Source organism: Metopolophium dirhodum, chromosome 7 (assembly GCF_019925205.1).
Source record: "Metopolophium dirhodum isolate CAU chromosome 7, ASM1992520v1, whole genome shotgun sequence".
NCBI lineage: Eukaryota > Metazoa > Arthropoda > Insecta > Hemiptera > Aphididae > Metopolophium > Metopolophium dirhodum.
In genome coordinates this window covers 28,825,275-28,845,734 of record NC_083566.1, presented here as the reverse complement: position 1 = coordinate 28,845,734, position 20,460 = coordinate 28,825,275, and the positions used below count along the sequence as shown (strand labels likewise).

The window sequence follows — 20,460 nt, the reverse complement described above, 5'->3', positions numbered from 1 at the left end:
ATGATGATAATAATAATAATAATAATAATAATAATAAAATCACAGTATTGTTCAAATTTTGATAACGCGTATCACTGTGGTTTACGATAAGGTCATACTACATAATAAAATAAAATATTTGAATTAATATTTTATTCTGTATCAATGTATCTATATAGTTATGTACAACAATTGGTAGACAGATAGTCGTCTTTATATCACACATAAATGATCAAATGGATTAATGGACAATGGCTATATCAATAGAAGTTAGCCGTCGTATTATACTCGTATACATACTGAAAGCATACAATGTTTACGTTTTGTATAAATCTATATTTACATTTATCCATGTATATATCTATGAGTAAACATTGCCTACTTGGAAAATGTCCCTATGGTGGCACAGATTTATATACCATATAGGTACTTTGATGTGTAATATAAATTAATATATAATGTATAATAGTGTAATATTATACAAGTCTACGTATGGGCTAATATCAGCTATAAGTTAACTTTAATGATAACAACAAGAAGGCTATAGGTAGCCAGTCGTTGTATGACATCTTTAAATTCGTTGGCCCAAGTCAGTATGAAAAATAAAGCACTGGGGTATTGAACCATAATTTCGTGGCACTAACAAGTAACAACCCGGTACGCTTTTTTCCCCACCTGTTTGGGCCGCCGAGTTTCTTGTAAATATAATATGGTCATACCGCAGAACATATCACTGGTCATAAAATACAAATACATTCTGTTTTATATATCCTGATGATTATTTTCAGTCTCTCAATCATATCCCTATCGGCTATCACACGCAACACCGTCGTTATTTAATTGTCTATGGTCGTCATTCGTCATATTATCCAATACGGTAATACCACAGATTATATGAAAATTTTCTTTTGTTCTGTGGTAATACTCAATTGTACCGTGATAATAATTATGATTACAATATTATATTATTATTTATCGTTATCAGTCTCTGTAGGTCCGTGGTCGGTCGTTCGCTCCACCAAAATTCGCATCTTGGGGTCTAAGACCTGAGTCGCGACGTGTTGTTTATTGTATTGGGTCAATGGCAGTTGGTCGACCGACATTTGAACTCGTACTCGCGCGCCGTACACACTTCCATAATATCAACCCCTCCTGGCCCCCCGACCATACCACGGCATTGACCTGCCACCGCCGCAATCGCAGTCGCCTTGACGATATTATGTAAATGAGTTTAAATTTACATTTTACAAGCGCATTTACGTATTTTTGTTCATCTGTTTCCGTACCGACACATAATTAGCGAAATTCCAATTTTTAATAATATTGCCGGCGACTGTTTTCTCTAAAATCAAATATAATTATGTATTCTCAACACATGTAATAATTAATAATAATCGGTTGCGTATAATCGCGGACTTCACAGTTTAATAAACGGACGCATTACGCTTACGCATTGCAAGACTAGGAAATTTAAACTTTGGAAAAAGGTTATTACGGAGTCAAAATGCAGAAAAGCATTATTTACAAAGAAAAATCGTTAAAAATTTAAATTTATTAAATCATAATTTTGAAAATCGAAATACCGCGATGTATAAAATGTATCGGCCCACCAACGTGGGACTAAAGACCTGAAAAATCTTTAAATATACATCCGTTTATGCCCTATGCTCAATCACTTTTTTGTTGCAATTTAAAAAGAACTAAATACCAATCTCAAAATATATGTGAAATACTTAAATTAAAAAAAAAAATTTTTAAGAAATAAAAATAACTTTATCTTACATTCTTACACGTCCTGGATATATTTAATTTCTTTGCGTCTCCAATTCTCCATGTATAACCTTTTCAACATGTTCTCTATTTATTTTGTGAATAAATCCACCATGAATATGGAATAGCCTTTTTCCCGTTGGGCAGTGGCGTATCTAGTGGGGGGGGGGGGGGGGTAGGTGCCAGGTGGTAGGGCTTTGTAACACTCTCCCGGATTCCGAAAAATTTTTAAATAATATTTAATAACAACATTTTCATTAATTAATCGTTTTCAGATAAAATTTGTCAACTATTTATTTAATCCCCCCCATAAAAAAAATTATGGATACGCCATTGCTGTTGGGTGTTAAATTTTTACGAATTATATTAGAGCATTCATAGCAAAATTGAACATTTAATTTTGCAACTTTGGAAGTTGATTTGAAAAATTTAGAATTTTTAGGGACACTAAAAAAAACAATTTAGCGCTCTATTTCATAAATTAATATGTAACTGACAATGACACAATCGATTATCTTAATACAATCTGCCCAGTAGACGCAGTAGCCAGCAAATTTGTCTTAAACTATGGAATATTGTAGCAGATATAAAATAATTTTATGAGTGGCAGAGTTGTTATGTTTAAGTGTTTAACACACGTTTAAAATATAAATAAAACAAAATATTGAATCTGTTTCAAACATCAATAAAAAATGTGTGCTTAAAACAATTTTTTAGTAAATTTTAAATTAAAATAATATATGGATTTTTTCTACTCTGCGAGATACTATTTTTAATGATTTTTTTTGTTTAAAAATTAAAAACGAAGGCATCCAAAAAAATTGGGCCAATTGTTTTTGACGAAGCACCATAACTGAAAATAAGCACGACCCCCACATGATTTGATTGTACCAACGTTCTCACTTCTCAGAGTCAAAAAGTGCATAGGTAAGTATGAATAAAAAATAAGTCTTAAAAAAGGAAGACCTAATAATTTATAAAATAATGATAACACAATGACATAATGGTCTATTATAATTTATAGGGCTTCATTTAAAGATTAAAGCAACAAAACACAAAAATACGTTTAAAAATTAAAACAAGCGTTTTAAACGGTTTTTTTTCAACCCTTGTCTGTGGGCATATCTGTATAACTATTATTTAGGGGATATTTTTGAAATTAAGAAGTTATTTGAAAGAAAAAAACTTGTCAAGTGACAGTCATAGGTGTATCGGTGTATAAAAAAACATGAAATATCATAAACTTAAAAATAATAAGGCAAAAGTAAAAAACAAAAAATGGCATTCATTGCATTGCGTAGGTTCATATGGCTAGCCCTTATTTAGATACAACACGTAGGTACATTTGACTATTTGAGACCCACATTGCTGCACATGTAAAAAAATGTTTAATATTTTATACAAAGACTATTGATTTTTTATGAGATTCAGAGTCAAAATTACCGAGTAAATGGTTCTTTTCAATAATTTATGTTGATAGCCGATAGGTACATGAACTATTTTAATATTTATTTATTTTTGTCAAAAATCTTGACAATTGTATACAATAATCCTCCTAAATAAATTATTGTTACATCAGTTTAATATCATAGTAAATACTATTTACTGATTACTCTCAATAGTCAATATTAATAATATTATAGTACCTAATTCAGTAACTAATAATATAATATATGTGTTAATCTTCCAATGTACTTAATTATTAAGTAAAATAAATAATTCATAAAATATTCTTTAAAAAAAGAGGTCGAAACACAATCTTACAGATTCAATGACGGTAGTATGAAAATTCAAAACGTATATCAGCGTTCGCTGTTTTTCTGATGTAATCGAAATAATATTTGAATCGAAGATGTCTATAAAAATAAAGTGAACATAAATTTGGAAAAAATAAATACTATCATTCGACTTTTGTAAATAAAAGCACTGACATAGGGAGTCAAATTGATAAACTAAATAAGAACTACAAGTCACGAAAGGGACATGAAATACTGAAAAATTAACAAACAGAGGTGTAGTTAAATTGCCGACACAAACCGCCGCGTTGTCGTTTAGCTGTGTGATCATATTTTATTGTTTTACTAAGATATGATTTTTTTTTTTTATTAAGAGTAAGGCTTCAACAGCTGAGGTTATTAGCCTGGTTGGGTTTTTGTACTTTTAGTGTTGTCGGTAGGGGGAGGAACACGTGTGTGTTGGGTTTGGCAGATTTTTGATTGGGCACCCGTAGGTATCTGCCATGCCCGGGTGGGGGACGGCGGCACTTGATTCTCCGGACACCGTGACTTGCCCGAAGAAAAATGCCGTTTCTGGCCGAGAATCGAACCCGGATCGGCTGCGTCACAGCCGAAAGATATGATTTCTATGTACGTGTCTAGAGATGCGCGGTTTGAATTCCAACCACGTGGTTGTTTTTCTAGGGGAGTTGACAGCGGATCGTTTTTTCGTGCATTTAGACCGATAAGCGGAGAAAAAATATTTACCCCCAGAAGTCAAATTTTAATTTTGAAAAAAAAAAATATTTGAACTCTTTATTCTGCATCTAGTTTATGTGGGAAATGTATTTTCGATTTTTTTTTTTTTTTTAGTAACACTAACTAAGTATAGGTGAATTTTGAAAAAAATTAGTACTATACTAATAAAACATAGAAAAAATAGAAAATCTATTTCCTACGCATAACCTAGAAAAAAGAATAAGGAATTCAAATATGTTTTCAATATTAAAATGGGTGAATTTTTTTTCCACTTTTTTCGACTTTCATGTTGAAACTTTTTTGATCGCAATTATGACATTTGACTGCGCGTATGTACATTTTGGATTTCCAAGAATCTTAGTCGTAGTTTATCTTTAATCACACAAAGCGTACCTCACGCAACTAATGATCAGTCGCTGTACTCAAGTCATACGTCATGTTCACTCACGAGGGTTAGATAATATTGCCTAATTCTGACCCCTTAAAAATAGTCAGCTTTCAACAACAATTATACAGTAGGAACTCACATTTAAAAAAGCAAACTACAATCTCCAGATTCTTATACAGAAAAAACTATTCACAATAAGTAGCTCATTAAAGAATAATAATACAGAGGGTACCAGGTTATCACAGTCTAAAATATCTTTACAAAAAAATCAATGAGTTAAATAAATTTTAAACAAATTCAACCCTTTTTTCGAAATTACAATCAAACTTCAGGAAGTATGTCTAATTTACTACCGCTTTTTGAAGTTTTTATAGGTGATGCATAGAAGAATATATTTCGTTTTTCTCGATTTATTGACATGTGCGTGTGCGTGCGAGAGTGGCACATGGCGGATTCCGAACGTATCTACGCACACTTTAAAATTTAAATGATCATTTACTTCGCACACAACCACACTGCGTAACGAGTATAACACATCGAATTGCCTATACGCGACCCCTTATTAAATCACCGCCTTCAATCCCTGCAGGTGCCCCGATCCCCTTTCAATTTTTTTTTTCATAAATTTAACTCAATTGATTTTTTAGTATAAATATTTTCAACATTGATGACCTGGTAATCTCTGAATTATAATTATTTAATGAGCTAATTATTGTGAATAGCTTTTTCTGTTTGAAATCTTGAGATTGTAATTTGCATTCTTTAGTTATTTTTTCTAAATTTTTTTGTTTTCCTAAATACATTTAGGATTAAATATAATATTAGTGGTAATTAGAAAGTATTTTTTTCGCTGGGCATGTTCAGGCAACACGATTTTTGTTATCACAGTTGGAATGGAATCGGTCTCGTCCCGTCCTGGGTTATAGTATTACCCGTCGGCATAGTATAAGAAAAATTATTCCTTATACTATGTCCGTCGGTAATAGATTACTTATGTTGGGTAAGAAAATTAAATTATTTGACTATTTTAGCATGATTTTTCTGACCATTATATTATATTTATTTAAAATACTGTTAATTCAGACTTCAGGATGACTTCAGGATCCTTGGTCTATCGACTATCTCTCATCTCTCAATTATTGACCAAATAAATAATGTCATTACAATTTTTATTCAATAAAGGACTTTCTAACTCTGGCTGATTAGAACTATAAGTAGGTAGAATTGTAGAACAGTTTAAAACTGGAAGACCTAGATTGTAAATTGCTTGCTAAAAATAAGTTAAAATTAGTATAAACTTATTAAACAGCTTTGATAAGCAGTTTAACTGAAACAGTCAAACATATACGTTCAACTTAAAGACGATTGAAAAACCGGCCCTACTATCCTCATAGAGTAATAATATAATATTACTTTATGACCGTCCTACTTGCATAGAGAATATAATAATATATTATCCATGCATATGACTTGCCCAATTTTTTAAATGATAACAATTAGTAACAACCGGTATACTGATAAGGACATGTGATATGGACACCTATCAGACTGCAGACAACTTTTCATAAATTCATAATATTAATCGGTGGACGCCGGTGGCTATACATAACTTAGGACTCTACGACGTGTGATATAATGATAGATTAACATTAAACAGATTCCTAACAAAACTTCTTAAATTTTCAAAAAATTTAGTTGGTATAAACACAATTTTTATTTAAGTACGTATTTTGCAAAATAATATTTTAAATACGGTTAAGATTTTTACTTATTTTACGGATCACAATGAGTATACTGTCGTTTGCTGGATGTTGTGATTGTTGAACTAATATGCTGTCATAGTTGAACAGTTTAGATTGCTAATATGTCGTCGTCTTCGGCCCGTACATATGAGTGGAATTGGTGAGTGTCGGTTGACCATAGGCTGTGATGTTATCAAACCCAATATGAATCAATACATATTTTGTTATTTTCTTTATTTTGTTAACTCAACAGGTACAGTAAACCAATTATTAACTACAAGCGTAAGCAAAAATGCATTCTAGAAAAATGTGGAGTAAATCATCCACTGAAAAGTTTAACTGAAGTATGTAATTCTATGTCGTTACATATTTAATATTTGTACTCATTTACGATTTAAAAACAATATAATTGTATTATTTATTTTTGGCTGAAATCAGAGTTCTATGTCTATTTCAATTAAATGTATGTACAGATGTATTGGAATAGCATTAGTGGTTTTTTTTTTTTTATTTATAAATACATTTATGAATCAATAAATGCAACAAAGTAATGGATCTTATATTATCTTATCTTTAAGTTTTGAATTTCGACTACCTAATTAAGGAATTATTAAATTAAATTAAAAATTAATAAAACAAATTTGTAATCCTTAATTTTATTATATTAATTAAGAAATATCTTTAGATTCAAATAGATAACTTTTATAATTCATGATTATTCTTACTCATTATTCAATATATAACAACTGTTCATTTTTATTTTTCTACTCATGTTTACGATGCAAAAATATATTTTTTTACATTTTTAACCATTAATTATTATAAACATTTTGATATTTTTTAGGTAACCAGTAAAAATGTTCTTGTTAATGATCCCTTATCATCCACTATTACTTATGGGGATGATCCACTCAGTCGACCTGCCCAGTTAATTCCCACTGATTTTGATGATACAGATAATGGTTGTATTGATGACATTCAACCTTGGTCTCATTTTAAACAGAGTATATTAAACAGTTATACGACTTCTGAAAAGCTTTCATTTCATTCATGTGAGTAAATAAATTAAATTTGTTGATACATCAAAATACTACTATTTTATCATCATCATAAATATTATCATTATTTCAGTTTCAAAAAGTCTGCAGAGTGCTACAATACGATCACGTCTAGAAGAACTGGAAGAATTTGATGACCAGATGGAGTATTCAGAAAAAGAACTATACGACCTAACGCAACAAGAATTTGTGACACACATGGACAACCTAGGTAAAGAAATTAAAGAGGCATGGAATAATGAACAAAGAGTGAAAGCATTAAAAATTGTCATACAGGTATTTATTATTAGTTTTAGTTGTATTCAATAAATTTTTAACTAGTCTACACGTGGGAAAATGTTTTTCAGTGTACAAAAATTTTGAGCTACACTTCACCATTGCAATTTTATCCAAGTAAATTTGTTCTAGTAACAGATCTGTTAGACTTATTTGGAGATCTAGTATTCAAGAGGCTTCAATCAAAATCAGAAATGATTGAGTATGATACATACAAATATATAAGATATACAGAGTGATTCATCAAGTATACTCACCATAATTTTTTCCTTTAATTTTTGAAAATTTTTGTATACTTAAGGATCATATTTTTAAATATTTAAATTTTCAATATACTTTAAGAAATCTCTTGGGGCAATACCAACTTATTTTTTTCAGGTGAAATTTACCCTTTTTCCTATAAATTGTTAATCTGATAACTTTGTTGAAAATGTTCTGATAGTTTTTTTTTAATTATTTAACTTAGTGTGCTAAAGATAACAAGACAATAGTAATGGGTATAGAGGATAATACGAGGTCTTGATTTAAACATTACCTAATCCATTAATATTTTGTATTTGTAAAAATTCTCAAAGTATAATAAATATTATATTCAAGATTCCATCTATCTTATATTTTTGTAAAACAATTTTTAAGGATCATAGTATACTATATAGAATGTAAATCTGTTTAACTCAAAAAAATATTATCAGAAATTTAAAAAAAACTATTTGTATGACACTTTACAATAAAAAAGGTTGGTTATTATTTGAAAAAAGAAGGTTACCCCAACAACACAAAAAAAATTAAACAATTAAAAAAATGGCCATTAAGTATACTTAAAAATTCCAAAAGTCAGAAGTTTAATAAATTCATTATTAAAGAAAAAAATGGGTGATGAGTGTGATAAGTGTTGTCATGTATACCTACATAGCTATAGTATAAAAAACAAATTATTTATTTTAATTTGTTATTTTAGTGGTTGTGTTACAAGGCTTCCGGATAAATTCACCCCCGATATGGTGCCAGATGCTGCCAAAGAAACTTGTCAAAATTGGTTTTATAAAATTGCATCCATCCGTGAGCTTATACCTAGACTGTATATCGAAGCAGCTATTTTACGCAGTTATCGTTTCATTAAACCAGCGTTAGTTAGTGTTACGCTGTTTATCACAAACTTGTTGTAATGATTTTATTTTTAACAGTGAACAAAATGCTGCTCTATTAAGACTTATAAAAATGGTTAGAGGTATTGGTAATCCATTAGTTGCATGGTATGCACGATGTTATTTGTGCAGAATTGGTGTTTCGACAAATCTAAGTGTAAATTATTTTGAGGAAAGTTTCAAAGATATCTTACTGACATATAAGCAGGTAAATTATCATTATTTTTATTAGGTCAATTTGTTAAATTTTACTATTACTAATTGAATGTGTTTTTTTTTTCAAAGTTAAATAACAGATTTGTGTGCAAAGAGATTCAAACTCAAAATATGAACATGGAAAAATTTCTTCAACTTTTGTGTCCGGCATTAGAGTGGATATTAAAGGGATTGAGTGCTGGTAAAGATCCACATAGTCTCGATGAGATTGTTAGATGGTGTACTTTACAAAACCTACAGTAAGTTTTTTTTAAATTTATATAATATATCTTTTTAAATAACTTTTTAGCATTCACTAGTTCATCTTAAAAATTATAATTTTTAATTTATATTATTATGAATATTGAAAAATGGTCATGTGGGGATCTATCCTTCACACCCACCACTATTTGACTGCCTCTGTAATATATATACTTTAGTGATTGTTTTCAAGAACATAATGTTTTGAATAGTGTATCTTTATTTTCAGTGGCCTTCTAATCAACACTATAGTAATTTCATTTCCCGGGAATTACCTTTCAATGAAAGCAGAATATCTTATCAATGTTATAAGCAAATGGGAATATGATGGTTTGTTTCATTTTTTTAATTGTATCTTATCTAATTTAGTATGAATTTTGCCTATTTTTGCATACCAACTATACCATATTTTATTTTTATAAATGTTGTGTTTAGTGTTTCCACAAACTTTAGTCATACAAAATCTTGGTATGAGTTTAAGGGGTCATTTGGTACCAAATGCACAAAATGTTTTTAGAGAAGCATGGAAAATGGTGAATAAAGTTAAAGATTCCGAAAAGTTTATGGCATGTGCCGAAGCATGGATATACTTCATTGTAAAACATTTTAAGGTAAATTATTCATTATAGTTCACCAATCTTATCATAAATAGTTTTAATAAACTTAAAAATGCTTATTAGTAATCCAAGAATTTGATTGACAACATTAGTTCCAGTACTTTTAGATTTAGATATGTGTTTTTTTTTTGTTCTTTCACCACCTTTTTAAGCAATAAAATTGCTCCAATCTTCAACTTTTCGAGTGGTTTTATGGCGGAAAATTGTATTTAATTAATATTTTGAGGATAAAAAAAATGAGCAGAACTTAAAATAATCAAATTATTGGAATTTACCAATTAAATGATAATTTTTACGCTAAACATGATTTTGACAAAACAATTTTATTTCTTAATTCTTTTTTGTAATTCAAAAATAACTAACTTGAATTGAAGCTTTGATTAGATATTTATATAAGTATTTCCTAGATATTAATTTCATTTTTTTTTTTGGCTTTTTTGTAATATTGTTATTTTTTATTGTTTTTTTGAAATTTATGTTTGAATACTAAAGACCGGATTTATATTCTCTTAAAACACTATACATATGATGCTAATATTCTCTAAAAAACCTTCAAATATTCTCATTATATTTTCTTAAAAATTTAAAAACTATGCAAAAATATTCAAAAATATGCAAAGATAATCAACAAACATAATATGCTTCAATATGGATTTTTTTAAATTTTATTTTCAGCCACTGTTAAAACAATTTCGTTTTTGTTGAATGGTTCTATCCATTGTGTTAATAAGTTTTTAAAATTTACTGATTTTTTTTAATTTGCATGGTGATTGTAATACTATAACTGCTTGTTTTCTTTTTATCAAAATAATAAAAAAAAATTTCCGGGTCCATAATGTTAAAATTATTAATAAATGAATATTTTTCACAATTTACAAAATATTCCAAAATATGCTAAATGGGTTAAATATTCCCTAACCTATGAAATATTCTCAAATATTCAAATAAAACTTTTTTCTACAAACTCAGAATTGAACAAATCGTCCACATTTTTTACTCTCATAAAACTACATAGACGCAGTAATGATATGTAAAAACATATAAATCTGGTCTTTAGTGCTAACAATTTTATTTGTTCATAAAAAAGAGCATGAAACTTTAATATAAAGTTCTTCGTAAGTTAAAATATCAAAAATAATTATTAACAATTATTTTTTTTATACAAGTTTAAATTGGTGGTTTAAACAATGGTGTTAATTTATTTTATTTTTTTCTTTATCCGGGATTTTAATTTCTAACCTAATTTTTATCACTTTAGAAACAAATAAAAAATAATAATATTATAATATTAATTCAACTTACAGGCTATAATAAATATTCACAATATAAAATATCCAGACTGACAAACCAGACTGATATAATTTTTATATTATTATTTACTATACACAATTAAATTATCAAAAACATTTAGATTAGTTTTAAGCTATTTATACCATAAACTGATTCAATTTTCATACCATTTTGTTGTATGTTGGTATTGACTTATAAGTTAATAATAGCTAGTTACAATATAATAATTACTTTACTATTTAAGTGATATAATATTATATGCAATTTGTTTTTGCTAAAAATTGGTTTAACTTACTGAATTAGTGTGTTACTAATAATAAAATAAATATATAATAAAATCATAAGAAATATAGGTTGACAGACCATTTCTGCTCAGAATCATTTTCAAATTCAAATTTAATACATCCATTACTGTGACCTACTCAATAACAAGGTACACTCTGAGAACTCGACACCTGCTTTGATGCAGAGTGACTTCCTCGGTTTTTAATACAATTTTCACAATATTTAAATTATAGTTTATCTTAATAATGCGTAGTCAATAAATAGGTATTTTCAACTCTGACTGCTTTAATTAGGTTCTGTAGTAATGACTGGTCATCAGGATGATTGTTTTGGATATAGAATGATCCATAATGACTGATTTTCCACTTCAGTAATAACATAATACAATTTTTATACATCCACAATCCAGTGTTTGGAAAGAACGTTATTCATGAACGCTCGTTCACGTTCATATTTAGTGAACGTCACTCGTTTTTTTAAAAATAGAATGTGAATGTGAACGATATTCATATATTTAATGAATTTGAACAATTTTTAAGACGTTCAAATTTATTAATTATTTAATAAATATTGATTGATAGTACTATTATGATTTATGATATATAATATATTACAAATTATAAAAATAAAATACATGAAATTCCAGTAGGCCAGCCTGGACATAAAACAACAATAATATTATGATTTCCACGATTTTGTATTCATGTTTAAACGATATGTAAAAATATAATAAAATAAATTAAATGAACAACGAAATTAACGCCATTCATATTTTTAAAGAACGTGATCGTGTTCAATTGAAAAAAATATGAATATGAACGTGAACGAGCTCCTTTTTTAAGCACTGAACGTGAACGTGAGCGAATTCATTTTTTTAGTGATTGTTCCGAACACTGCCACAATCCATACATTGTTAGTTGTTATAGATATTTAATTGATAAAACTCTAAGAATATAAACAAATTATTTTGAAAAACTAAAACTCAAGACTCAAGAAGCTAACTGTAATTTTAATTTGTTTTTGTTATTGTTATTTGTGGCTATTATTCTGATTCCATTATTCCAATTTTGAAAAATGATCAAAAGAGAATAAGTTATTAGTTATTGCTTATTAACTATTATAAGAGTACCAAATGAGGTAATTATTGTTTGTTTTTAATTTTTAATGATAGTTTTAATTAATTTGAGTTTGTATTATCAAAAGCCAGTTATTTTGTTTTTAAACATTTACATTATTAATGTCAGCATTGTTATGCACAGGTACAAAGTACTATTTTGTCAAATATATATAATTAATTATAAATTATGGTTATTACTTTAAGAATAAAGAAATAAGCGTCTTCATGGATGATATAACGAGACACCTAAGCAATCGCGTCGGAATAGAACGATTCCACACACAGCTTCACAACATCTTGCAACACCTGCTGAATTACATAGAAGATTTTGACGATACATTCCATATGGTGAGTTTCCCATCATCCATATTGAAGTAAGGTAAAGTCAATAGATCAAAAAATTTTATTATGTATTTCCAGAACTATTTATTGCCATACTTGGACATGTTTGGATCGGACATGAACAAATCGGCGAGATGCAAAATCGTGTTGGAAGCGTATCGGACAAGAGGTGAGAATGTCGCATCCAGCGACCCCGTGATCAACGACTGTCTGATGTACATGTGCAAGATTTTACATGATTCCGTCGAGTACGTAGTTCATGATCAACTCACATAAAACACAAACATATCCAACATATCATATTCTAAAACCACCTTCGTTATATTGTTTTCAGTTCTTTGACTGTCGAAGACGAAGTTCGTCAAATTAGCCGCCTGATAGCCTGTTTTATATTCCGTGTCGATTACGGCAATGATTTAGAGAAATATTTAAATTTTTATATGGAAGCCAGAGGAGCTTTTATTAGATTAGACTACGTACAATCCGCGCTCATACAGGTGAGTTAGCACTTCTTCCCCACCATATTCGATACACCTTCTTATTGTAGAAGAGACTTTATTTTTTCTTATTGCTTAAAGTAGAATGTTGATGAGCTAGTATAGTAGTGGTTGTCATAGGCGTAGAATGGGGGGGGGGGGGGGGCTAAGGATGCTTTAGCTACCTCAGAATTTTGTTTAGTTACATTTTTAGAATATATGTAGTGTACCCAAAACATTATAGACTAGCCCCCTCATATAAATTCATAATACTACCGTGTATGGTGGTTATTTTTAAAATTGACAAATATACCAATATATCTTGTCATAATGATATTATATACCTAATCTAAGGATGGAGTCATTAAAATGTTGGTATTTTAAAAAATAGAATATGATGTTATTTTATTTTATTGTAAATACGGTATTAGTATTTCACACATGTCTATTAGGATAAGGCCATGCTTTTGCTTAAGACTTAAAACAGTATAAATAATACTTGTATAATGCGCTTTTTGACGACTATTTAGTGTGTCAACAAACTTATGGTCCTGTCCGTATTGGTTTCAAAAGCCCAAGTTAAGAACTCTTTTGCCCGCGCTTGCTCCGCTTACTGTTACATTACCATTCCGTCGATCACTTCACCACTCATCAAACTTCAACTGTACATTTTAACTGGACAGACTTCGCTGTTGAATGGATGTCTTGGACAAGGTATGGATCATTAATAATATATAATGTGTATCCATAGGCGCAATTTTGGAGGGAGCTACGATTTTACTAAAACTCCTTTAGTAATTTTTTCTTGAATGATGTTAATATTATTAATATTATATCTAGTGATTTATATTGCTATAATATGTATATAACATGCAAACAGTCATAAAGGGATGAGTAGATCAATATTAATCTAACACACAAAAAGTTTATCCAAATTGCGCTTTTTTTTTACTGTTTGTACCAATGATCCTGCGGGAACAGCTTTTGCATTACTTCCGCGGCGCTCCATCCAAATTGTGCCTATGTGCTGGAAAAAACACTATTTGATTGATTGATCGTAAAAATTTATAAGGATAACATCTTCGATTTAAAATAAATACATTTTAATAAATATATGTTTATAGAATTTGTCAAACAAAAAATAAATAAAGCTTAGCAAAATAGATTAATAATACACTTTTTCCATAGTAAAATTGTTCTTGTTTTTACATCAATACTACCTACATCATCTTAATCTTTATTAATATACTTACTATTACTTTTGACAAATTCTATAATTTTATTTTTTATGAAATTTATCGATTTTGAATTGTAGATAATATATAAGCTTAATCTCTATAAACTTAGATCATCAAACTTAAAGTCATAAAGTTTTATCAGCCTTCATTGCGCCCATATGGTGCAGTGCTTCGATATTAAAGCACAAATCAATCATCTTCGGTGTCTCATTTGAATTTCAGCGGACGCATGTCTTAAGGCAGCGTCCACAGTGATCAGCGATTTCCCAGCAACGTTGGAAGTGGACGGGCTCGTCATCAATACTGAACCCATACTCGTGTCATACACAAAGCAAATGCTGTCGATTTTGCTTGTTGTGCCGGTAACATGCACTGTGGCTCTTAAAATGTTAATGTATTAATTATGTATTTATTATAATGTATGATGTGCAACACCGTTCACCAGGACTGTCCCGATCTCGAAGTGTTGCACCAGGTGAAACTGCTGATCAGAGCAATCAGACAATATTCATGGACCGACCCAATGCAACCGCACATGCTCTATTTGTACGTGTTGGACATATTGGCAACTGCAACTTTGGATACATATCCTTATAGAATACCTAATGGCAAGTACCTATGTAAACCTTTTATAATATTGCTGTTTAAAAGTATGGATCTAGGGCAGAAGGCCGAAAAAACATAATTGATTTTAGAGACGTCCCAAATACCCATGTCTTGATAAAAAAATTTAAGTTCAAACAAAAATATTGAAAATATAATACAAAATTCGCTAACAGTTTTATTCTTAAAATAATTTTAAAATTTTGAAAATATATAAGCGTGATTTTTGTTTAAAACTGTTTGAAGTTCACATTTTGACAAAATTCGTCAAAATCCCTAACAATTAAAAATTATCATGTTCCTACTTAAAATATTTCAATTACAATAGGTAAGGCTTGAAGATTTTTATACGAGGTTCCTCATAAATTCTTACAGAGGCTTTAAAATCTTAAAAATACATATACACAAGTTAATAAATGGCCAAAAGGGCAAAAAGTTTTGTCCCTCTCATCTAACCCCTTAATCCCACTCACATCCCAAAAAAATCAAGTAGGAACTGTGTATGTAGGTTTACAATGTTTTTATTTATCATTCAATTTATCATCCAAATTTTCGTTGCTCATGCCTGTGATGAATTAACAGTGGACTCCAACGACGTGCTATACGGCCGTGAACCACAGTTTGTGGCTGATGTGGACTCGATTTGTACCGTGGTGTTGGACAATATACTTGAACGGTTGTATAGTCTGGTAGATAAACCAAACAGCCAAGTACGTTAAGAAAAATAATTAATATTGTGTTGACTGATAGTAATTGTGACTTGTTTTACAGGCGAAATTGGCGTTTGAGTTACTCCTGCACGTTGTTGTTAGAGCAGACTTAAACGAAATCCAAATGGCCACGTTGGCAGTCAATCTCTGGAAGTTGTCAAAAAAAAACAAAACGATCATTGACCCCAAAATCGAAGTAAATTTATTGATTAACATTGTACTCATACCTTGTTGCAATTGAACCAATTATATCATACTTACTAAATTGTATTTTATAGGAAAAATTGATAACCTACATTAGAGAGTTCTGCGAAAATGAAGAAGATGAAATTTATCATAAATTTATAAACAAGATCACAGGAAAGCCTAATCTTCAATTAATAAACAATAGATAATATTATATAATATATATATATTTATTTTATTTTTCAATAACAAATTTGTCTAGGATTTACACATTATATAAATTTATTATTATTATTATTATTATTATATTTTCATTGTGTTGTTATGAAAATATAAATACTTAGTTGTTATATCATTAATTACAAGATACATCACAGGGAGATTACAAAATAAACAGCTAAATTATTAATTCATAATTCATCTGTATTTATGTACGAACGTACAGTTTTACTTGCTTTTCAATTTTCTAGTCCATGTTCCATCTGTCCAACCGTCCCAAATGTTGTTTTTTAGTCTTTAGAACACTTATGAATGAATTTTGTTAATTTCCAATGAATAGTCTAAAAACAATTATATAAAATCCTATTTAATATGTTGAGGAATATCTTAAACTTTGAAGTTAAAACTTACAATGGAGTATTCATTGTTGAACAAAATCTCCAGTATTTTAAGACTAATGTGCTTACATTAACAATATTGATAGTAAAAAAAACTTTATACAATTTTAAAATTAACTGATTTAAAATGTTGATATAAATAAATTACAATAAAATAACAAAGTAACCTAACCTACCAAAATAAATAAAACCCGGGACGGGACAGGACCGATTCCCAATCTAAACGGTGATAACAGTGTGACCTGAACAAACCGGGCTAAAAAAATACTGTTATCCTTGTACCCATAACATACTTAATACATTATTACGTATTACTGTTATATTATTAAATATATTATTTAAAACGTACATTAAATACATAGAATATATTAACCCATAAACCTGTGTACCAAAATTAGTAAAAAAAAAAAAAGGTGAGCAAGTGGGTGTCGCTCTGCTGTACAGTAGATTATAAGTGGGTCACTGTTATGGATGGTGTTAAATTTGAATTCAATGATATAATATCATTGTTTAAGAAAAACAATTCAGTCAGCCTATGTGATAACTACAAAATAATTATTACATTTTGTCGAAATTCGAACTTTAAATGCTTATAAAAAAAAATTGTGCCTATGTATTTTTAATATTTTTCAACTAATATTGTAATAATATATCAGGAGCCTTGCATTAAATTTTTACGCTTTTTACCCAACAAATACAATTTTATTGATATTTATAGAAAAATAAAATTAAAAAAATTGAAAACTGACTATGTCCGTAAACAGCTCAAAAAGAGTCAAATTATTTTTAAAATTGTATGGTGGATTAAAAATGCTAATATAAACATTCAGTGAAATTTTCAAGTATCTACAGTCATTTGTTTTTTAATTAAAACAAAAAAAGAAAATCGTTACATGAGAAATCGAATGAATATCATAATATGTTATACAAATATGAATTTCAAACGCTCATCAAAATTTAATTTGACTTTCTTGTAAACATTTTTTTTTTGATTAAGGTAGACAAACTTATGAGGAATCTTGTATTACATTTTCAAATATAAGATTTAAAAAGAAAATTTTTTATGAATATCTAAATAATTTGCAAATTTTCGTCGATTTTACGTATTTTGTCAATATTTGAACTTTAAATGCTTATAAAAAAAAATTGTGACTATGGATTTTTAATTTTTTTTCATCTGCCTTTGAAACAATATACTAGGAGCCTTCTATCAAAATGTCAAGCTTTTTTAACCAATAAATAAAATTGTATTGATATTTATAGAAAAAAAACTAAAAATATTGAAAACTGACAATGTCCGTAAACAGCTCAAAATAAGCAAAAATATATGGAAAATGTAACGGTGTATAGAAAATGCTAATATAAACATTCAGTCAAAATTTCATATACCTACGGTCATTTGTTTTAGAGTTTAGAATATCAATTTTCTCGAAATTCACTTTCCTATCAGAAAAGATACTGTTGAAGAGAATCTAAGCATTTTTACTGTCCTAAAAGGTGATGACAGACACAAAAAAAAAACACATTGTAAAATCAATACATTCGTCGCTCTGCTCAGAATCTAAAATAAATATTATTGAAAAACATTACATATTTGCCCAGCTATGGTCCATTCATCTGGTAAAATACACTTAGGCCCCAAATGATTTCAAACTTATAAAATGTACACCAAAGTTAAAGTAGATTAAACCCTACCTTTTAACATGAAAATTATCAAAACATTTTCATTATTGCAGAAACGGGACAGGATTCGCATACCACTGGTACTGAAATAGTGAAATATAGTCAAAGTTGTAGACGGGACGAGCTGTAGTTGAGTCTCAAATCATTTAAGACTTATAAAGCGTATTTCAAAATTATAATTAGATTAATCGATATCGAATGATTTAAAAATCGTTAGCAAAATATTCATTGTTGCAGAAACGGGACCGGATTCCAACGCCACAGGTGCGCGTAAGTAGGAAAATAATTTTACGGGACGAGCTGTAGTTAATTCTAAAATGAATTAAAACTCATGAAACTTACACCGAAATTGAAGTATATCAAACTCAATCAATTGGTAAAAAAATTTGGAAAAAATATAAATTATTGCAGAAACGGGATGGGATTCCAACGCTACAGGTGCTGAAATATCGTCCAAATTGTAGACGGGACGAGCTGTAGTCAAGTCCCAAATTGCTTAAAACTTATTAAAACGTATATCAAAAATTTAAGTAGATTAAATTCTATTGACTGATATAAAAATCAGCGAAAAATATTAATTATTGCAGTAACGGGACTTGATTCCAACGCCACAGGTGCTGAAAAATAGTCCAAATTGTAGACGGAACGAACTGTAGTTAAATCAAAAATGATTTAAAACCTATAAAATCTAAAAATATATCTTAATATATGTGACATTTATTTTAATTTTAGATTCTGAGCGAAGCGATGAATGTATTGATTTTACAATGATGTGTGTTTTTTTTTTATTTTTTTTTATTTTTGTGTCTGTCATCACCTTTTAGGACAGTAAAAATGCTTGGATTTTCTTCAATAGTAACTTTTCTGATAGGAAAGTGAATCTAGTTGGTACTTTGGGGGGTCAAAAGTAAGTAGTTTGGGGGCCCAGAAGTTTTCACAAGCGACGTGAAAAACAAAAGAAAAATTAAGGAAAAACAGGAATTTTTACGCAAAATCTGTTTTCGAGAAAATAGATTTTGGTTTTTGGTGTAACTCTAAAACAAATGACCGTAGAGACATGAAATTTTGACTGAATGTTTATATTAGCATTTTCTATACACCATAAAATTTACAAAATATTTTGACTCTTTTGAGCTGTTTACGGACATTGTCAGTTTTCAATTTTTTTAGTTTTTTTTTTCTATAAATATTAATAAAATTTTATCTGTTGAGTAAAAAAGCTTGAAAATTTAATAGAAGGCTCCTAGGTTATTGTTTCATAGGCAGATGAAAAAAATTAAAAATCCTTAGTCATAGTTTTATTTATAAGCATTTAAAGTTCAAATTTTATATTTTTACAATATTTGATATTCACTCGATTTCTCATGTAACAATTTTCTTATTTTATTGTAATTGAAAAACGAATGACTGTAGATACTTGAAAATTTCACTGAATGTTTATATTAGCATTTTCTATACACCATAAAATTTTGAAAATATTTTGACTCTTTTTGAGCTGTTTACGGACATTGTCAGTTTTCAATTTTTTTAGTTTTTTTTTCTATAAATATCAATAAATTTTTATTTGTTGGGTAAAAAAGCGTGAAAATTTAATATAAGGCTCCTGATATATCGTTCTAATAGCAGTTGAAAAATATTAAAAATACATATACACAATTTTTTTTATAAGCATTTAAAGTTCAAATTTTAACAACATTTATCAAATTTATAATTTATTAATTATTTTGTGGTTAAACATTTATAAATTTTATAAATTTTTAACTTTTATGGCTAAGGATTGAAAATTTAAAACAAGGCTCCACGTAAATAGGTTATATATAAATTACTTTATTCACAATAATATCATCAAATATACTTGGTAAAATCATAGGCTGACTGACCGTTTTCGCTCAGAATCGTTTTTCTTATACAATGATATTATATCATTGAATTCAAATTTAACACCATCCATTACAGTGACTTCGTAGTGATTCTATTTTATGAATTTAGGTTATCATATAGTATACTT

At 28.8% G+C, this 20,460-nt stretch overlaps 1 protein-coding gene across 1 annotated transcript; it reads left to right on the top strand.

The window, feature by feature from the left end:
• Nucleotides 1-6,173: 6,173 nt before the first annotated feature.
• Nucleotides 6,174-16,651, top strand: LOC132949361 (VPS35 endosomal protein-sorting factor-like). Its single transcript, XM_061020221.1, has 19 exons — nt 6,174-6,513; nt 6,607-6,697; nt 7,198-7,405; nt 7,485-7,687; nt 7,759-7,889; nt 8,646-8,813; nt 8,872-9,040; nt 9,118-9,287; nt 9,518-9,618; nt 9,724-9,899; nt 12,802-12,945; nt 13,018-13,187; nt 13,274-13,436; nt 13,946-14,129; nt 14,876-15,015; nt 15,099-15,261; nt 15,839-15,966; nt 16,028-16,162; nt 16,245-16,651. The coding sequence occupies exons 1-19, from the start codon at nt 6,476-6,478 to the stop codon at nt 16,359-16,361; spliced, it is 2,799 nt and encodes a 932-aa protein (XP_060876204.1). The 5' UTR covers nt 6,174-6,475; the 3' UTR covers nt 16,362-16,651.
• Nucleotides 16,652-20,460: the final 3,809 nt, after the last annotated feature.

What these genes read in the sequence shown, in the direction of transcription:
- LOC132949361 (XM_061020221.1), top strand. Translation starts at nt 6,476, where the DNA reads ATGTCGTCGTCTTCGGCCCGTACATATGAGTGGAATTG. An exon ending in TCTTACTGACATATAAGCAG is followed by an intron (nt 9,041 to 9,117) that starts GTAAATTATCAT and finishes TTTTTTTCAAAG; the next exon opens with TTAAATAACAGATTTGTGTG. An exon ending in TTGACGATACATTCCATATG is followed by an intron (nt 12,946 to 13,017) that starts GTGAGTTTCCCA and finishes ATGTATTTCCAG; the next exon opens with AACTATTTATTGCCATACTT.